General features: G+C 42.3%; 1 protein-coding gene across 1 annotated transcript; it reads left to right on the top strand.

Moving 5' to 3' along the window:
• Window positions 1-18,062: 18,062 nt before the first annotated feature.
• Window positions 18,063-19,437, top strand: LOC121986667 (phospholipase A1 EG1, chloroplastic/mitochondrial-like). The gene is made up of 2 exons (XM_042540621.1): window positions 18,063-18,733; window positions 18,828-19,437. Exons 1-2 carry the CDS (start codon window positions 18,063-18,065, stop codon window positions 19,435-19,437), a joined length of 1,281 nt encoding a protein of 426 aa, XP_042396555.1.
• The last annotated feature ends 1,979 nt before the right edge of the window (window positions 19,438-21,416 follow it).

Genomic DNA, 21,416 nt, shown 5'->3' with positions numbered 1-21,416 from the left:
CTTGACATTGAGCACGCCTTTGAGACCTTGGGTTGATTGAGAAATATGAACCAAGTGTGTGGCAAGTAAGTGTCTATCACTGGCTACTTGTCTATCATCGGAAACATTAGGAATTCAAATTTGATGATGACTTGACTAGGACATAATTGAAACTTGAAGAGTTTTGAATTACTTTACACTGTGCACAAGAACTTATGCTTGAGCCATACTTAACTTGTTTCCATGATCATGCTTGTCAATGAAACTTTTTGATAGAGTTAGGAGAATGCGTTAGGGATATGAGAGCATTGTAGAACATATGAATTTAGATTGTAGCATTTTGCTTGAGGACAAGCAAAGGTTTAAGTCTGGGGGTGTGATGTGCGTAGATTGTATACACTTGTTTAGCATGTTTTGACGCACATTCACATACTTTGTACATGCTTTGTCTACGTATTTTCATAGTTCCAGTTGTCCTTTTAGCATATTTACTCTTTTTATTCGGAGATCTGCTTTTGTACATTTTCTGTACACAGGAGTCGAATTTGGTGAAGGTTTCGTGTTCAAGGCCAAATTTGCAAGCGAAGCAAAGGAGGAAGGCACCATTCTTGTACCTCACACGACCCTGCCATGGGGGGTTGCCCAGGCCATGTGTGGATCACTACCCATGTGATTGCAGCAGGAAAGGAAGTGGCCTCGGCCGTGTGAACCTTACACGGCCGTGCCAAGATGAGAAGCCAGAGGAAGCCAGGCTGTGTACACTGCACGATTGTGCAAGCCTTCCAGAGCCGAAGAATGCTCTAGCCGTGTGCTACACACGACCCGTGCAACAATTCCAGAGGCCAAGAATGCCCTGGCCGTGTGCTTCACATGGCCCGTGTAGGAGCTCCAGAGCCAGAGGCAGTGCAGGCCGTGTGGATCTACACGGCCGTGCAAGGAGTGCAGTGGCAAAGCAAGACATGGTCGTGTCTCACACACGGCCGTGTGAGACAGGTAGAGAGGGGAGTGAGCCAGGTCGTGTCCCACACAAGGCCAGGTCCTGGGGTCGCGTGGCGCCCGAATTTCCCCCTCTATATAAAGGTTTCTTCTTCATTTCAAAGGGGATCTTCTCCCTTTTGGGGAGGGGAACAAGATTGGGGTGTTCCTTACCATTCTTGGAGGGATTTCCGACGATCTAAGGGCGGATCTTCACCGAATCGACTCTGGGAAAGCAAGGATTGGATCCGAAGATGTTCTTCTTTGTAGATAAGTTTTCTTTCTCTCTTTTCTTGGATTTGAGAGGTAAGAATGCTTGTAATCTTCATCTCTTGGGGTTTCTTTCCTTGTTTTATGGAGTAGATTTCTTATTCTAGGATAGAGGGAGTAATTGTAAGGATGATTTGATGTAAAACTCTTGTGGATGTGTCAATTTCCTATTTCTATGATTTTGCCCTATTTGTATCTCTTCTTTCATGTGTGGATTATTGTAATTAGGGCTTAATTATCAAGCTTGATTGAATGTTTGGATATCTTATGAATTTTGTAGAGGTAATTCCTCATTCAATTTTCCGAGGGACGTTCGTGACAGGAACATGCCCGTGTAAGGACGTTGGAGGGGTAATCTTGAAGGGGAAATTAGGTATTTAAAGAGGGTAGGATAGATTGTATGTGTTTCTATATTATATCTTGATGCGGTTGAGGAGTGATGAATTCTATGTTGATTATCCGAGGGACGCACGTGACAAGCAAGCCCGTGTAAGGACAACATAGATTCATTTCTAATTGATCACATTTAGATATATTTTAATCCTAGGCTGGTTGTCTATTGCAAGAGGGAACCGACAACCTTCTACAAATGATAGACAATTAAGGAATAAGATTTGGTAGATCATTTATATTGAATAATCCTTACAAAGAAACCGAAACTCATAGACATACCCTTTATCATTACCTTTATTCTTGTTTCTTATTCTTTCATTTCTTTGTTTACCTTTCATAGTTACACTTAGATTTTGTAAATCAATTGATTGGTTGTTTAGCTTACTCATGTTGAGACATCTTTAGTGCTTATTCCATTCCCTATGGATTCGATATCTTTTATTATTACTTACGACAGATCCGTACACTTGCGGAGAGTCAACACTATGCCATATAGCTTCTTTGGTTGCCTCAGAGGCTGCCACATACTCTGCTTCCATGGTTGAGTCTGAAATGCATTTCTGTTTAACACTCCTCCATGCAATGACTCCACCTCCTAATGTAAACACATAGCTTGATGTATACTTACTATTGCCCCTATCTGATTGGAAGTCAGAATCCGAGTAACCCACAGAGAGCAAATCATCTGCTTGGTAAACCAGCATATAATCTCTAGTCCTTCTCAGGTACTTCAATATATATGCTTTATAGTAGTCCAATGTCCTTGTCCAGGGTTACTTTGATATTTACCAAGCATGTCCATGGCAAAACAGATATCCGGTCTCGTACACATCATAGCATACATTAGGCTTCCGACAGGCGAAGCATAAGGAACTGCCTTCATATCCTCTATCTCCTTTGATGTCTTCGGAGACATCTCTTTAGATAAAGCTACTCCATACCTGAAAGGTAGAAAACCTTTCTTGGAGTCTTGCATGCTAAAACGAGCTAGGATTGTATCGATATATGAAGCTTGGGATAAGCACAATATTCTTTTCTTGCGATCCCTTATTACTTTGATCCCGAGAATATTTGTGCATTCTCCCAAGTCCTTCACATCGAATTGCTTGGACAACCAAACCCTTATTTCCGACAACACTTTGATATTGCTTCCAACTAACAAAATGTCATCTGCGTATAGTACAAGAAATACCACCACGTTTCCATCACACTTCTTGTATACACAAGACTCATCCGGGCACTGAATAAATTCATATGACTAGATCACTTCATTAAACCGAATGTTCCAAGATCTTGAAGCTTGCTTCAGTCCATAAATAGACCGGTTTAGCTTACACACTAGATGCTCTTTGTCTTTTTCAACGAACCCCTCTAGTTGCTTCATATGGATGTTTTTCTTGAACACTTCCATTAAGGAAAGTTGTCTTGACATCCATTTGCCAAACCTTATAATCCATATGAGCAGCAATAGATAAGAGTATCCGGATACACTTAAGCATAGCTACTGGTGAAAAAGTTTCCTCATAATCGATTCCCTCTTTCTGAGTATACCCCTTCGCAATAAGCCTTTCTTTGAAGGTTTTCACCTTCCCGTTTGTCCCTCTTTTTCTTTTGTAGATCCATTTACATCCAATAGCTTTTACACTATTCGATGGTTCTACAAACTCCCAGACTTTGTTAGAATACATAGATTCTATCTCAGAATTCATCGCTCTTTGCCAAGATACTGCAACTTTATCTTGGAGTGCTTCGTCATATGTCTGGGGATCAGGTTCATGTTTAACAGGGATCAAGTCCGAAGACTCTCCCAAAAACATGAATCTTTCATGGTGCCTCACAGCCCTCGCACTACGACGAGGCACTGTCTATGGTTGCGTATCATTTGTGATACGTGTTGCAGTTTCTAGTGATATTTCATCTTGTACTATTGGTACTAGACTAGAGGTGTCCTCTCTAATTTCTTCTAGAGCAATTTCACTCATGGGCTTATGGTTCATTACATAATCTTCCTCTAAAAATTGAGCATTGGTGCTAACAATGATCTTCTGATTTTTAGGATTATAAAACAAACCACCTTTTGTTCCCTTAGGATATCTCACAAATAAACAAACTTCTGTACGTGATTCCAACTTGTCAGTATCTCGCTTCAGCACATGTGATGGAGTACCCCATATTCGGATATGACTCAGATTAGGCTTACGCCCATTCCACAATTCCATGGGAGTTGAGGATACTGATTTAGAAGGTACCATATTCAGAATGTACACTGCTATTTCCAGAGCATATCCCCAAAACAAATTTGGTAATTCTGAATAACTCATCATCGATCTAACAATTTCCATAAGAGTCCTATTCCTTCGTTCTGCCACACCATTCTGTTGGGGTGTACCAGGTGCAGACAATTGGGATTGAATCCCAGCCTCTGATAAGTAATTCCTAAACTCTCCAAAGAGGTATTCGCCACCACGATCAGACCGTAGTGTCTTGATACTTTTTCCATGACGTTTCTCCACATCAGCCTTGTATTCTTTGAACTTATCAAAGCATTCAGACTTGCGGTGCATCAAGTAAATGTACCCATATCTTGAATAGTCATCTATGAAAGAGACAAAATATTCGAAACCACCTCTTGCCTGGATAGACATAGGACCACACAAATCAGAATGAACCAGTTCTAACACATCTTTGGCTATATACCCCTTGGCCTTAAAAAGTCTCTTGGTCATTTTACCTTCCAAGCAAGATTCGCAAGTTAGAAAGTTTTCCAACACTAATGAACCCAAGAGGCAGTTGCCCTTCGGTAAGATTCATGTAGACATCTACAAAAAAGGAAAGACTAAAATTAAAACTTCTCTTTTAAATCATGGTTACAAAAAAGAAAAATATTTTATCAAAAATTAAAATCTCTCTTTTAAACTACAAATAGGAAAGATTTTAACAAAATTAAAATCTCTCTTTAATCCTTTGTAGATAGCTATAAAAGGAAAGATTTTAAAATTTTAAAACTCTATTTTAAAACCATATGGATGGCTATAAAAGGAAAGTTTTTAACAAAAAATTAAAAACTCCTTTTATTCTTTACCTATATCCGACCCCATGCTCGGTCACCAACTATGGTTTGGCCAGCCACTACTTGGGCTCCAAGCCAATGCTTGGCCGACCCCCTTTGCACCAAGAAAGGTTGTGTTCGACCCATTACTTGGGTAAGAAGTGGACTTTGTGGATACAAGACTTTACAGAGGCAACAACAGGGACCGAGAGGAGAAATTGGTTTTGGTCTCCCGATGAGCTTGAGTTTCCTATGTTCGCCCCGAACACCCAACTCAAGTTCATCAATAATAACTCATACCACTAAAGAGTTATTATTGAACTACCGCACCAATCCCAAATTACATTATGAGCTCCTTATTATGAGTGCATTAATCTCCCTGTGTTTAAGATATCGAATGTCCACTAATTAAATGAGTTACTGACAACTCACTTAATTAATATCTAGCTCCAAGAGTAGTACCACTCAACTTCATTGTCATGCCAGACTAAGTCCACCTGTAGGGTTTTACATGACAATCCTTATGAGCTCCTCAAGAGGACATCATCAACCTAGATTACTAGGACACAATTTCCTTCTATAATCAACAACACCCCATATAAATAATATCATTTCCCAACTTATCGGACATATTAATTTAACGAACTAAATCTCATCCATTGATAAATCAAAAAAATAAATACTAAGTATATATGCTTATTATTAGATCTGGATAAAGAGTATGCACATCCATAATAACAGAAGTTTTGTTCTTTTATGTAGTCAGTATAAAAAGAAACAACTTCAAATGGTCCTGCTCAATACACTCATAGTGTACTAGTGTAATTTTATAGTCAAGATAAACTAATACCAAATTACACTACGACCGTTCCAATGGTTTGTCCCTATCCATCTACGTCGTGAACTACTATTTATAATTTATAAGGAACTGATAGCATGATCTTCTATGTCACACCAAACACCATGTTATCTACAATATAAATTAAATGGACAACTGCATTTAACATAAATGCAGACATTTGACCAATGTGATTCTTATTTCAAAATAAATGTTCATACAAAAAGATAGGCTTTTAGTATATATCCAAACAAACTTCTCCTGAGAGGAGTGGGTGAGGATGCGTTCCCCGGAAGAGGGAATAGTAGGCATTGGTTCGACATAGGATTTTCGGTCGGAAATCCGAAGTCAGAACCGGACAGTCCGGTGATTGTCAGATATTCTTGTTTATGTTATTATTTATGTGCTAACTTTGTTTTGCAGGATATATTGTTGTTTTGTGAGCTAACTTATCTTGTAGGGACAAAAGAGCACTTTTGGCCTCGGATGAATAGTACTCAAGGCGCCCTCATGGAGCTTGGATGCGCCTCGGACAACCTTGGAGGTGCCTTCAAGGCTTATGGAGGCACCTTCAAGAGGATCAGCGAGGACTTCTTCTGTGCTTATCCACGCGGCTGACTCGCCTGCGGTGGAGGCGCCCTCAAGAGGCTTTGAGGCGCCTCCAACAGCCATTATAAGGGGTATTCGACCAGCAGCTCAAGACATCAGATTCCAAGTGATTCAGCCTTCATGTGCTGCTCAAGAAATGACCCGACTAAGCTACAACAAGTCTCCAACAACCCGTAGCTTCGAGATTTCTCATTTCTGTTGTCGGTATAAAGTTAATTATTGATTTACTTGTATTACATATTTGTAAACTTGTGCAATTATAGTTGTTGCCCAAAGTAAACGTTCAACGAGCGTGGGCCTTGGAGTAGGAGTCGCCCTAGGCTCCGAACCAAGTAACTCTTGGAGTCTTCTGTGTGTTTTGTGTGTTTGGTTTAATTTCCACTATGAATTTACTCGTTATGTTTTTGATTACGTCAAGTGAAAGTCATGAGTGCTATTCACCCCCCCCTCTAGCGCTTCTCGATCCAACAATTAATGTTGTCTGCGGTACCATATTCGAGCCCTCTTAGCAATAGTGTGGTATTGTGCTTCTCCAAAAAATACCTTCAGGGATTTTTGTAGTATGAGGCCGCTCTACGGTGGGGCCAGTTACATTAAAAAGTTTACCCAACACAATTTTATTCCCTCAGGGTGGTGCGGTAGTTGAGGCATAGGGTGCTGTCACATGAGGTCTTGGGGTCGAAACTCGATAAGTCGGAGCATGTCCTCCCCCATGTCTTGGTCACTTGCACTAATGGCTAGTAGCCAACCATTATTTACCTCCTCCGTGTTGATCTAGGGATGGATTGGAGGGGATGCTAGGCATGAGCGAATCACCTTTTTACCACTTTCCACATTCACATTTATACTCAAAATAACTGCTTCAATTACTTATCTAGCATATCTTCTATAATTAATATACCCCTGCTCTATCGAGTCCAAGTTTTATTTGAATGACTTGCCAGATAAAACTTCCTTCTAACTTGAATGAATTCTCATACTTTCTAGTATTTTACTTTTAAGCTCAGCCGAGTGATCCTAAGTAATGTCGAGTCTCTTATCAAGTAGACCAGACGACCATGAATATTGCCGAGTTTCTTTAAACATTCCAACTTCTCCTGGGACAAACCTCGACTTCATGTAAAATATTTTAAATATCCTCTGATCCTGTCTGGAATCTGAGTCGGATGAAGGTCAGATGAGCAATTGTTGGCATTGACGGAGATGCGACTGTGACACTCTTATCGTTTGTACTCGTGTGAACAGACCCCACGCAGTGCTGACGGAAAGCGGTGACTAAGCCGATAGTACCTGAGCTCTGCGCACACTCATACAAGCACATGGGACGTTAGAGGCTAGAAACCAGGAAAAAAATCTCTGGAGCAGGCCCTCCAACGCTCAAGTCAGGTACTTTTCCCCCAAAAGAATAGTGTACGAAGAAGAAAGAAAAGTAGAAGATAAGTGTGAATGTGCGAGAGAGCGTACCTGTGCAAGGGAGAGGACCTCCCTTTTTATATGACAATGCGTACCTTCTGGAGCCTGATTGATGTTAGAAAATATTGGGTGTCAGGACTTGTCAGGTGATGGAGGACACATGGCATCCTCATATAGACTACAGGAATGTTCCATTCACAGGTGACCATAGGCCATTGGAATATTCCCTGACATTCAACAGTTATTCTCTGACAGACGGTTACAATTCCCTGGCCTTGTTGTCATGTAGCACCTCCTTTCCTGACCTTCTGGCTGTCCAGGAATGAACAGGGTAGCTCAGGCTATTCTGTTGGGTATAACACCTAGCCTAAACTTTGAGGGGTCGGGAGTTGTGATGAGATCGTCTAAGAACCGACAAGGAGTTGGCTGTCCAAGAATTAGCTTACTGAGGAAACTAAGCCTAGATATAATAGAGCTATGAGAACCCGATCAGTCAGATCCCGGTCAGATATTGCTCCAACTACCCCCCCCCCCCCCCCATGTTTTAGACCAGGGTGTCTGATATGGAGTCCTGGTCTATTATAGTTCTGATGCATCCTTTGCCGATATGCCGTTAAGCAGGCATCTGTTCATTCACAAATTTTACTAATCAAATCCAGCTCTGAAAGTCGTCGCTTTACATTTCCTTCATCATATAGCATTCTTCTGACTAATGACACCTCGGCCTCTATAGGAACCACATCCTCACTGCCGTAGACCAGGTGGAATGGTGTGAGTCTGGTGCTTTCTCGCGGAGTTGTGCAGTAGGCCCAGAGAATGCTAGGCAACTCTTCTACCCAATCGCCTTCAACATGATTTAGATTAACTTTCAACCCTCAGACTATCTCCCTATTGGTAACTTCTGTCTGTCCATTGCTTTGTGGATAGGCTACGGATGTGAAAGCCTGGGTTATGTCGAATCCTTGACACCAAGCCTGGACTTTGCGGCCTTGAAACTATCTTCCGTTATTTGAAACTAACTTGTGAGGTATTCTTAATCTACAGAGGATATTCTTCTATAAGATTTGAATAACAGCTCCCTCAGTGATCCTAGCTAGAGCTTCTTCTTTCACCCATTTAGAGTATTGAGGTTTCTGACCTAGTACCATCAGGAATGGTCTCATAATATCCATGCCCCATTAGTCGAAGGGGCATGAGACTATTAAGGTTTTCAGCATGTCGGTCGGTTGATGGGTCAGGTTCTGATGCTTTTGGCAGGATATGCAAGTATTCACCAGTACCCCGCCAACAATACTTTTCGAGCCAGCGTCTTCCCCCTGCGTGTTTACCATAGCATCCTCGATGTACCTCTTACAAGGCATACTTCACCTCCTCTATTCCTAAGCATTTGAGCAGCGATCGAGAGAATGTCCGCTTGTACAGTTGATCCCCGTTTAGGGTATACACATGAGCTCTTTTCCTGATCAACCTGGCTTCTTTCGGATCAGTAGGCAGGACACCCTGCTGAAGATATATGATCATAGGGGCCCTCCAATCAATCGTCTCCTCAAGATTGTTCTACAGGTATATCTAAGCTATTAGGAAGGTTTGGCTATTGACCTGTCCAGCACCCATGTGGTCAAAGAGCTAGCCATTTTAGGTAGTTCGTCAGCCCTTTGGTTATCTGCTTGGGGAATCTTAGTCACCATGATCTCCTTGAAATCTTCTCTCATCTTCTCATATGCTTCACGGTATAACTACAGCTTGTCATTGTTAACTTTGAAGTTGTCTACTACTTGATGAGCCACAAGCTGAGAATCTAAATAAACAACTACCCAAGCGGCTCTGACATGTTGAGCTGCTTGTAGTCCTGCCAATAATGCTTCATACTCTGCCTCATTGTTTGTGGCTCTGAAATTTAACCTGACAGCCAGTTGCAGGATATCCTCCTAAGGGGATATCAGGAGAATCCCAGCTCCACTTCCTTGTTGGGTGGTCAATCCATCTACATAGACCTTCCAGGTTTCTTCAGAATCCATTTGATGGATCTCCGTTAGAAAATCTGCTAGGGCTTGCGCTTTAATTGTCCTTCGAGATAGATACTGTATGTCATACTCTCCCAATTCAGTGGCCCATTTGATGAGGTGACCTGCTACTTCCATATTAGTGAGAGCCTTACCCATGGATTTGTTGGTCAAGACTATGATGGGGTGTGCCAGGAAATAAGGTCTTAAGTGGTGAGCCATGAGTACCAATCGGTAGACCAATTTCTCCAGGGTCATGTATCGGGACTTGGCCCCTTTCAATAAGTGACTGAAAAAGTACACTGGTCATTGTACATCGTCCTGTTCTTTCACCAACATCGCCCCTATGGCCTAAGAGGTGGCTGACAGATAAACCCAAAGCGGCTTTCCAGCAATAGGTTTGAATAGCGAGGGTAAGGTCTCCAGGTGATTTTTTTAATTTCTCGAAGGCCTGGTTACATTCGTCATCCCATTGAAACTTGGCAGCTCTCTTGAGCACTTTGAAGAAAGTCAGGGCTTTATCCGCAGACTGGGATATGAACCTGGATAGTGGAATTATTCTGCCCACCAACTTCTGAGCTTCCTTTAAATTCTGAGGCACCTTCATGTCTCGAAGTGCCCGGATCTTCTCCGGATTAGCTTTAATTCCTTGTTCAATAACGAGGAATCCCAAGAACCCCCCCCCCAGCTCCAAACAGGCATTTCAATGGATTAAGCTTTGGTCCATACTACCGTAGTGTGTCATAGGTTTCTTCTATGTCAGCAATCAAATGTATGGCCAGGGTGGATTTGATGAGGATGTCATCCACATAGACTTCCACATTTCGGCCTATATACTATCAGAAGATCTTATCCATCATCCTTTGGTAAGTAGCTCCTACATTCCTCAACCCAAAAGGCATGATGGTATAACAGAAGGTACTATCTGCCGTAATGAAGCTAACTTTCTCCTGATCTTCTTGTACTAGAGGGATTTGGTGGTATCCTTGATAAACATCAAGCATGCAAATTCTTTCGCAGCCTGAGGTCAAGTCTACCATCTGATCAATCCTAGGCTGTGGGTAGTAGTCCTTAGGGCTAGCGCAGTTAAGATCTCGGAAGTCGATGCAGACTCTCCACTTATTGTTGGGTTTAGCTACTTGGACCATATTAGAGATCCAAGATGGGAATTGTACCTTTCTAATGTGACCTACTTTCCTGAGCTGATCCACCTCAGCTCGGATGATCTTATTTTGCTTGGCCGAGAAGTGTTGGTGCGGGAAGCATCCGACGATCGAACCTTAGTTTTGATAATGGCAAAGAATTCAAAGTTAAGCTAGTGTGTGATCTAACATGTTTGAATGAGTGTTTCAGGAAAGTCCTAGCTGCGGTTAGGCAGGTGAAAAACCCTAAGGGGTGGTAACCTTAGGTCCTAGGGGGCGGTAACCCTAGGTGGAGGAAAACCCTAAGGGGCGGTAACCTTATGTCCTAGGGGGCGGTATCCCTAGGTAGAGAAAAACCCTAGGGGGCGGTAACCCTAGGTTCTAGGGGGTGGTAACCCTAGGCGGAAAGTCCAGTCGGTCTGGAGGGCCGGACTGGCATCAGGTAATCTCTCCTGAGGGGAGTAGGTGAGGACGTGTTCCCCGTAGAGGGAACAGTAGGTGTCGGGTCGACCTAGGGTTTCCGGTAGGAAATCCGAAGTCAGACTCGGACAGTCTAAAGACTATCAGCTGTTTTTCACTTATGAATTATTAGATTCTAACATTGTCTTGCAGGGTATGCAATTGTTCGGACTAACCTTGTTTTGCAGGAGAAGCGGCTCCTGGAAAAAGGAGGTCCCGGCGCCCGAGACCAAACTTTATCCCTTGCGCGACTTCACCACTTGGAGCAACCTAGTTGGCTGGCCATGTCACACTCCAGGCGCCCGGAACCTCATATAAAAGGAGGGTTGAGGTGCAGCTTTAACCACAATGATCTTCTAAGCATTCTCCGTGCGACAAGCTGCTAACGTCTCGACTCAGAAGTGCTGCAACGACAATTCGGAGCTTCAGCTTTATTCTTTTTATTGTCGGTACAATATTCTTTTCTGCTTAAATTGTACTTAGCGTGTAATAGCTTTTACGAATTATAGTTGTTGTCCACCGGAAGCGATCAAGGATCGCTGGCCTTCGAGTAGGAGTCGTCACAGGCTCCGAACGAAGTAAATCCTTCGTGTCCACTTTATTTACTTTTCCACTGCGTTATTTCTGAACAAGCTTTTACGATTTCGAAAAACGAAATAGCCACGAGCGCTATTCACCCCCCTCTAGCGCTTTCGATCCATCAAGAAGTTCCTCTTCTTCTACTTGACTGGCCGGGAATCAGGCAGAAGGTGTAATCTGTGCTTAGCCACCTCGGGCTTGACCCCCGGTAGCTCTTCGGGGGACCAAGCGAAGACGTCCCTATTACGAGTTAAGCGTTGGACCAGGTCCATCTTGAGCTCGATAGGTAGGTCGCTTGATATGTGGGTGAAATTATTCAGGCATTCGGGATAGAGCTGGACCTCCTCCCAAGGGATGAGCTCCTCTGCTATGGGTAAAGGCTCCTCTTGGATGATATGGATCCCGCAATCCTGGGTTCGTTGGGCCTTGCGAGCCTCCACCTTCACCATGTCAATGTAACACCTGCGAGAGACCACTTGCTTACCTTTAACTTCCCCGACCTGGTCTCCCAAAGGGAATTTGATCCTCTGATGAAAAGTGGAGACTGCTGCCCAGAACTCGTGTAGTGTCGGTCTCCCTAAGATGACGTTGTATGAGGATGACAAATCCACCATTATGAAGGTGCTCCTCCACGTCCTCACCAAGGGCTCGCTACCCAAAGATATGACTAGCTTGATCTGGCCCATGGATCATACTTCATTGTCGATGAAGCCATACAATGAAGTAGCCACGAGCTGTCACTAGCGTCGATTTGCATGCTCTCTAACGCACTCTTAAATATCACATTGACAGAGCTTACGGTATTCATGAAAACTCTGGCCATGCGATTGTTGGCGATAACGACTTTGATTATTAGGGCATCATCATGAGGAAGCTCTAGCCCTTCTAGGTCTTGTGGCCTAAAGCTGATGATGGGTCCTGCAGCTTGCTCCCGGCTGCATCCTACAGCGTGTATCTCCAAGCGCCACTCATGAGATTTCCGAGCCCTAGTGAAGTCTCCATCTGTGGGCCCTTCAGAGATCATACCAATCTCACGGATGGTTGTGTTTCCCCTGTTATCCTCTTCCCAAGCTTCTCCTGGCTCCGGGTTACGACCGGGCTGCTGACTTCCTTACCCTACATTGTTGGGCTGGGGTTTACCAGACTGACCTGCCACGACCAGTTGGCTGGCCAACATCCTCTGCTAAGTCCTTGGCGCAATCTCAGGTGGAGGCTGGCACAACTCATCTGCGGGTCGAGAGTCTCGAGCGAACTGGAAGCAATCATTTGTGGCATGGGTGTGGGACCAATGATAAGTACAGTAACGCGGCCCCCTCTACCCGGGCCTTGGGGCTTGGACAGCTGCCACACATTGGGTCAACCTAGGATTCTGACTGGGAGGCAAGGGTGGTCGGGCATCTCGGGCGCGTGGAAGAGGCTGAGCTGGTGGTTGGGGTGACCTCTTCTCTGGTTTATTGGTGGAAGTAGGCGCCTTGTCTGCTTTCTGCGGAGCGCCCTGCGCCTCTTCCACGTTGATATAGCTAGCGGCCTTCCCGAGCATCTCATCGAAGTTCTTCATGAGGTCTCGGATGAGATCTCGGAAGAACTCCCCCTCTACTAATCCATGAGAGAAGGTGATCATCAATATTTATGAGTTAGCGGATGGGACGTCCTGTGCCACCTGGTTGAAGCACTTGATATAACTTCGTAAGGGCTCAGCCGACCCTTGCTTGAGGGTGAAGAGATAGTGGTCCATCTTCTGGTACTTCCTGCTACTGCCGAAGTGATGCAGGAGGATAATTTTAAAGTTATGAAAACAGGTGATGGACCCATTCGAAAATCCATCAATCCATTTCTGTACTGAGCCAAATAGAGTATTCAAGAACATTCGACACTTAATAGCGTCGCTGTATTAATGCAACAACACAGCGTTCCAGAACTTGAGGAGATGATCCTCCGGATCCTTACTGCCATCGTACTCTCCAATGGCCGAGGGCTTATATCCCTTTGGTAGCTTCTCCTCTAGTACCCTTGAGAGAAGGGCACTTGCTCATTGGGTTTCGCTCGGGGCTTCTCCCTGAGGACTATAACTTTCCCCTTCTTCGAGTCCCTGGGCGGGGAGGTTTCTACCATAGAGGCCTGAGGTTGCTCTTTCTTATTATAGCAGTCCGGGCCCTTGTGATAATAGTCAGGGCCAAGTTCCATATAGAAGGCCGGGAGGAACTCCTCAGGCTGTTTTCTCTTAGACCCGCTTATCAGAAACATGAGTCAGGTCTTTGGAAACTATAGGCATCTTATACGGTCTCGAAGCAGTGGTCTATTTTTCAGAAGTCGCTCGCCTCTTGGCTTCCTTGAATAGTTCGTACTCCCCTGCCATCATGGTTACGTTGATTCGTCCGGTGTCCAACATCTTCACACTCCAGAACAAGTGAAGAAAGTTCCCACAGACGGCGTCAAATTGATCCTGTTCGGAATCTAAGTCGGATGAAGGTCGGATGAGCGGTTGCTAGCGTTGACGGAGAGGAGACTGTGACACTCTTATCGTTTGTACCCATGTGAACAAACCCCCACGCGGTGCTAACGGAAAGCGGTGACTAAGCTAGTAGTACTTGACCTCCGTGCACACTCAGACAAGCACACGGGAAGTTAGAGGCCAGAAATCAGGGAAAAAGTCCCTCGAGCAGGCCCTTCGACGCTCAAGTTAGGTATTTTTCCTCCAGAAGAACAGTGTACGTAGAAAAAAAAAGTAGAAGACAAGTGTGAATGTGTCAGAGAGCGTACCAGTGCAAGGGAGAGGACCTCCCTTTTCATATGACAATGCATACCTTTTGGAGCCTGACTGATGTTAGAGAATGTCGGGTGTCAGAATTTGTCGGGTGATGGAGGACACGAGACATCCTCATATAGACTGCAGGAAGGTTTCATTGCAGGTGACCGTAGACCGTTGGAATATTCCCTGATATTCAGTAGTTATTCTCTGACAGACGGTTACGATTCCCTGATCTTGTTGTTGTGTAGCACCTCCTGTCCCGACCTTCTGGCCCGATCGGGAATGAACAGGGCAACTCAGGCTATTTTGTTGGGTATAGCACCTGGCCTAAACTTTGAGGGGCCGGGAGCTGTGATGAGATCGTCCATGAACCGACCAGGAGTTGGCTGTCCGAGAATTAGCTTACTGAGGGAACTAGGCCTGGATATAACCGAGCCGTGAGAACCCGATCAGTCTGATCCCGGTCAGATATTACTCCAACTACTCCCTATGTTTTAGACCAGGGTGTCTGATCTGGAGTCCTGGTTTGCAAGAATCCGACCGGGAACCATGTTACTGACGTAATCCCATGATCCTACTTCTCCTTTTCCTCACCGTCGACTGTCACACCCCCTTGATTTCTGACTGCCATGTCCCCTTGACTTCTGACTGTCACGTCTTATTGACTTCTGATTGTGTAACTTTATCGGACTCCATCATTATACATCGTATTATCCTCCTAGATTCAACCGACTCCAACCACTTTTAATCAAGTTGGAGAGGTGTCGCGTATAGTCTACGTTGACAAGTCAAGGCTTTCCACGTGTAGTCTAAGTTGACCTGGTCAATATTACTAAACCATTCATCACCTCATATATCAGATTAAACAAACATCATGTAAATGATTTTTAAAAAAAAAATATCAAAACTTGTGATGTGTTCTTCATTTTTTTCTATTTCTTGGATTAGTGTCTTTAAAGTAATAATGACCTCTTCCTGAACATAATTTCTCCATTTCCCAACTTTTATAGACTTCAAACTGATCATGAAGTGGAGAAAGCTTAGTACATAATCAAATTTACTTAACCAACTTGTATTATCTCTCCTTCCCTCTTGTTTAAACATAGAGGCCTTTGCTTCCATTAAAACTTCTTCCCACGCAGTTCAGAGAAGCTTCATTAATTCGTATCAACTTTTCTACAAGAATACAAAAGTTTCAGTGAAGTTCATCAGCAACGAGCGGTGTAGACACAAGTCATACATTTCAAGGATGTTTCTGATCGATACGCAAGAGCTGAGGTTGCTGAAAGAGAAGCCAAGTGAAGACGAATGGTGGATTTTGGTCAAAGCAAACAAGGCCATGAAATGGATCTTTCTTAAGCTAATTGGTCAGAAAGCAAGGATACGATTATTATTATTTTATTTTTTTTTTTGAAAAATTGAATGATGGAAGGAAGAATATGACTAACTCGAGGTGTAATTTCGCTAGAGATGAAGCGTCAGTCTTTTATTTGTTTTTTCCTTTCTCCCTCGGGGTTTATTCAGCGAAAATGGAAAAAAAAAACAAACATATTTTTTAGGTCTTTGTTCTTTCCCATCTGCAGTCATGTCGGTAAACAGAGATCCAGAGAAAATTTAGGCAGATCAATAAGTCAGAGAGGCCGCAATGAGTGATGAACCAACTAAGTCGGTCTGATGAGTTAGTCAGAATGGGTAGGTTTAACAAACTCTATTTGTGCCACCTTCGTCATTCTATCAATGCGGTCCCAAGAAAAAGTCGAATTATATTAGATGTACATAGTTTTATAACTACAAAGTCATATGACAATAGATATGATCAATTGATGATCACTCTTATCACCTTTGCCTTTCCATCAATATAAATCCTCGAGGAGCTCCCGGTACTGGTACAATAGTTAAACTATCTAATGGATAATTATCTAAACATATTAGTCATCTGAATGGACCTTCATATTTCCATAAACATTTTTTCATTTACTTTAATGACTAGTGAAAATTAGAAAAAAGATGGATGAACATTCAATTAATTTGGTACATAAATTAATCAAATTAATCAAAAATAAGTTTAATATTGACTAATCGAATCAAATTAAAATTTTATTAAAATCGAATTAATTGAATCAAATTAAAAATGAATTATTTTAATTAATATTTTTTTAAAAAATAATAAAAAGAATTTATATAAAATTAACCCAATGTCACCCCTAATAAGAAAGAGATATTATTTTATGGCATGTCGCTTTGTGTCACTTATCTCACCTCAAATATATAGTTTATTTTTATATTTTATTGCTTATTCAAATCCTCATGAAAAACAAGGTGGGACTAATAGTGAAGAATTTTTCTTCTCTGGCTCACCCACTTCCTATACATACGGCAAATATGAGAATTAAAAAAAGACTTCATCTCACCCTATGCGATAAAGTCATAAATTTTAAGGTTTTAGTGAACCAAATTGAACAAACAAACTAAAATTTTTAAATCATACAAGTTACACAAATAGATAGACAAAATGGGCAATTGGACATGTCAAAAAAGTTGAATATGATAAATTAGGACAAGCGAAGATGATAAAATTTTAATAATTATCTATTTAATTAAATAATAACAACTAAGATGTTATTCCGTTAGGTGAAGTTGAAGTGAAGTTGATTATATAAAACCTCCTATTTTATTAGATATAAGAAAATTAATAAATAAATTTATTCTTAAAACAATAAGCTTATTAATGTTTAAATTTATTTATTTATTTAATTAATATATTAGCTTTATCAAGCCGAATTTATTTACCAAAATGTTGAAATCATTTACAGCCCCACTACTCCCTCCACCCGCTTGCTCTAGCAGTCGTCGCTCCTTCTTCTCCAGTCTCCACCCTCGAAGCGAAGCGACACTACAAATGCCGACACTTCTCCTCTTTCCTTCGACTCCATTAGTCGTCGACCTGAGAGCATCGTGGCGCGCCAAGATGCTATCACCCTGCTGCTTAATTCACTCATACGAACGGAAATTCTTGTGTGAATGTTTCCTTTCTTCGCTCCACACATTTTCCATTCGTCGTCTGATAAAATTATCAACGACGAGCTCAATTTCCAGCCTGATGTTCAGCACGTCTCATAATTCAACGTCGACGAAAATGAGCAGCCGCAAATTGATGTCCTCGTCCGAAAGAAACAGAGGAACTGCCGCTTACGTAGTCGGTCCTGGCCGAGGAAGCATGCACCCTGTTTCCAGTTTCTTAGTTTAGTTAAATCGATCAAATTAATAAATCCACGAAAGTTTTCCGAAGGATTAATTTAATCAGCGTGAGGCTACGTGGAAGACCAAGAATAAAAAAAGGGACCTAAATTTCGGCGTTCATACAATTTACAAACGTTGGCGCGACGACAGAGTAAGTGGAAGATGGAAAGAGGCCATGTCATGGAGTTTGAAGTCAAACTAACGATTGACTTCGAACCGCAGCATATCGATCGATACGATAGCTGACCTGACAGACCAATTTTAAAACAGGGCACGAAGAATTGCAACCCGATTTAATTATTAATTAATCATAGATGGTTCATCTTCATGTATATATGCAATTTCCTTCGATAATCCCCTTGCGATGGCTGCTGCTGCTGCTGCCGCTGCTTCTTCTTGTGCTGTGAGCTTGCATACTAGAACTTGGCGGTGTCGGTGGAAGAGCAGGTTGCCAGTGGTCGTGGCGCCCGAGAAGTGGGAAGCGGCGATGAAGGTTCGGTCGTCGTCGCCGGTGGCATCGACGGGGTGCGAGTTGGCGAGCATTTGGAGGAAAATCCAGGGGGCTGACGACTGGGCCGGTCTGGTGGAGCCGCTGAACCCGGTTCTGCGCGATGAGGTGGTGCGCTACGGCGAGCTCGTTACGGCGTGCTACGAGGCCTTCGACCTCGACCGGGCCTCGCCTCGCTTCCTCCAGTGTAAGCACGGGAAGGAGCGGTTGCTCCATGAGACCGGCCTCGGCTCCGCCGGCTACGAAATATCCCGGTACATCTATGCGACGGGGCCGGACATCCTCGGCGACGGCGGAGGGCGGTGGATCGGGTACGTGGCGGTGGCGACAGACGAGGTGGCGCGCCGGCTTGGGCGCCGCGACGTGCTCGTGGCCTTCCGGGGCACGGTGACCAAGTCGGAGTGGGCGGCGAATTTGATGAGCTCGCTGACGCCGGCCCGGCTTGACCCGCACGGCCCGAGGCCGGAGGTCATGGTCGAGTCCGGATTCCTTACTCTGTACACCAATAGCGACAGCCAGCGACGCAGGTGCAAAAACATTCTCTACGATTTTGTTTATCCATTTAATTAAATTAATAAAAAAATATTTTTTTAAAAAAAATTAGGGATCGAGTTGTTGCAGGTTTAGCCACGGGAGCTGCCGCCAGCAGTTGCTGAAGGAAGTGGCACGGCTGGTGAAGAAGCACGAAGCAGAGGAGATGAGCCTCACATTGGCGGGGCACAGCATGGGCTCCGCCCTGGCGCTTCTTCTCGGCTACGACCTGGCGGAGCTGGGGCTCAACTGGAGGGCGGAGGCGGCGGTGCCGATCACGGTGTACTCCTACGGAGGCCCGAGGGTGGGGAATTGGTGGTTCAAGGAGCGGTGCGACGAGTTGGCCGTGAAAGTCCTGCGAGTGGTCAACGTGCGGGACCCGGTGACGAAGCTCCCGGGGCTGTTCCTGAACGAGAGCCTCCGGCGATGGGGCGCCACAGCCAGCCAATGCTACACCCACGTCGGGGTGGAGCTGGCGCTCGACTTCTTCGAGGCCAAGAACCCGGCGTGCGTGCATGACATGGCCAAGTACGTGGCTCTGTTGAAGTGCCGGCGCTGCATTTCGGCCGGCGGTGTCGATTGGGTGGGGAAGACGGCGGTGTTGCTGAAGAAGATGGAGGAGCTGTCATGGCTATTTAGGAAAGTGGCCCATTTGATCAATCATTCCAGCTGCTCATCTGAAATTAATTATAAAATTTAACAATCAAAAACTGTTTTTTTTTTAAAATATTCCTTCGCCGTCTGATTCTGATTTCATTCACCGTAAAAAATAATTTTAATATAAAATTATCTTTGAGCATTTTAAACTAAAACTGACTTAATTAAAATAAACTGTTTTGGTCAAAATTGCTTTGCACACATAAGTTCATCTCATCTATACATGAAAGCTAATTATTGTACCTATATCCCTGATATGGTGGGGCCTTTTTTTTTTTTTTTTTTTTTGGGGGGCTAAATTAGGAAACGGAGCTTCAACATGAATTGCAAAATACGAGAGTGATGTGTGATTTGAGCTTCAGAATAAACATCTTTTGGGGGAAACATGAATTTCACATGCTTTAGGGGGTTTTCAAGCAATCATTTTCAGCTGCTATATGGTCCCTTTTAAAATAATAAATATTGTCATGTTCAAGTAAGCTTCCGGGAGAACCACTTACCATATAGGAGTGTTAGCACATTAATGACATTTAAATAAGTTAGTTCTCAAATACTCCAACTCAATTATTTTCGATGTAACCATAGAAATAGTCAAAAAAAAAAAAAAAAAAAATCATTACAAGTGGTAGCTTTCACACAAAGAGCAAAGTTCATCATCGTTTTTACCTGTACAATATTTAAGTATGAAAATTGTATCTATAAACTCACCTAGTTTTGGTACGTTTGTTATTTGAAAAACTCCAATTTTCTATTAAGTTGAGTGAAATTTAATACCACATTATTAGTACAATCATACTTTGATTCATTCTCCAATTCTTGTCCTATTATAGTAGAATGTTTTGAGGTAGGCTTACTTGTGACCCGAGTCTAGTACCCACCCACCTAAAAATCGAAATGGGGTCAATGGATAAATTACCCATTGTCCCGGTTAAATGGGTTGAACCATAACTGACTCATCTAGGATTGAGCCACTTATGGTTATAGCTCCAAATTAATTGTTTCAAATTGTTAGTTTATATATATATTTTTTTATAATATGTGTGTTAGAACCACTTGTACTGTTTAGAGCTTGTATTTTTATTTTTTTAATGACTAAGATTATTTTGATTGTTTTTTCAATGACTACGATTTGGTGATCGTTATTCTCCAAACTCTATAAATAATAGCTCATTTATTATTTTCATACCATCTTCTCTACTATTGTCTCTGAATTCTAAAATCTTAATAACTTTCAACTTCAATTCTCCCATTCTAATAGAAGGAGGTTTATCTCAATCTCTAAAGGGTAAGAAAATAGTCACTCCGATGGAGGTTTATGTAGAATATCTTTTTTTTTTTTTTTTTGGTATAATGTAAATTTTAAGATTTATATCAAAGAATCACTTAATTCATCTACTAAACATGTTCCCTAAACTACACTTGCGTGTGTAGTTAAAAAAATTAATAAGGCAAGGAAAAATATTTACTTAATTGAATAATTGAATAAATTAAATAATAATGTATCTTTATCTTCTGTTATTCGAATCGACTATTGATAAACTCATTCATATATAAGTGTGACTTGTCATTGGATTAATAACTCTTAGACAATTTAAAAGCGTTTATTAGCATATCGAATATTTAATGAAACACACACTGCTCACTAATTCACTCAATTATTATACTTAATTTTAAAAGAATATAAATTAATTAACTACTAGATATTTTTAATATCATTTGATAATGTTAGTTCTAATACTATAAGTATTAATGAACATAAATTTATATGTCAGCCTACTATTAATGGTTTATTATTTATTTTTACCAAGTATGTCATGTTTTAAATTTATGTATTCTAGATTAATTAAAATTTTAAAAAGATCACATTATACCAATTAAAATTGTTATTTCTTATTTATGATCATATCTTAATATAATGAAATAATAAGATATATTTTATAAAATTAATGAAATGAGATCTAAAAAATTTGTACGTGATGAACCAACACGTTGAAATTTAACATATCAATTATTATATGAATC

This window comes from Zingiber officinale, chromosome 5B (genome assembly GCF_018446385.1).
Source record: "Zingiber officinale cultivar Zhangliang chromosome 5B, Zo_v1.1, whole genome shotgun sequence".
In the NCBI taxonomy this organism is placed as follows: Eukaryota; Viridiplantae; Streptophyta; class Magnoliopsida; order Zingiberales; family Zingiberaceae; genus Zingiber; species Zingiber officinale.
The sequence above is the reverse complement of the archived record's forward strand: the minus strand, read 5'-3'. Positions and strand labels throughout refer to the sequence as shown.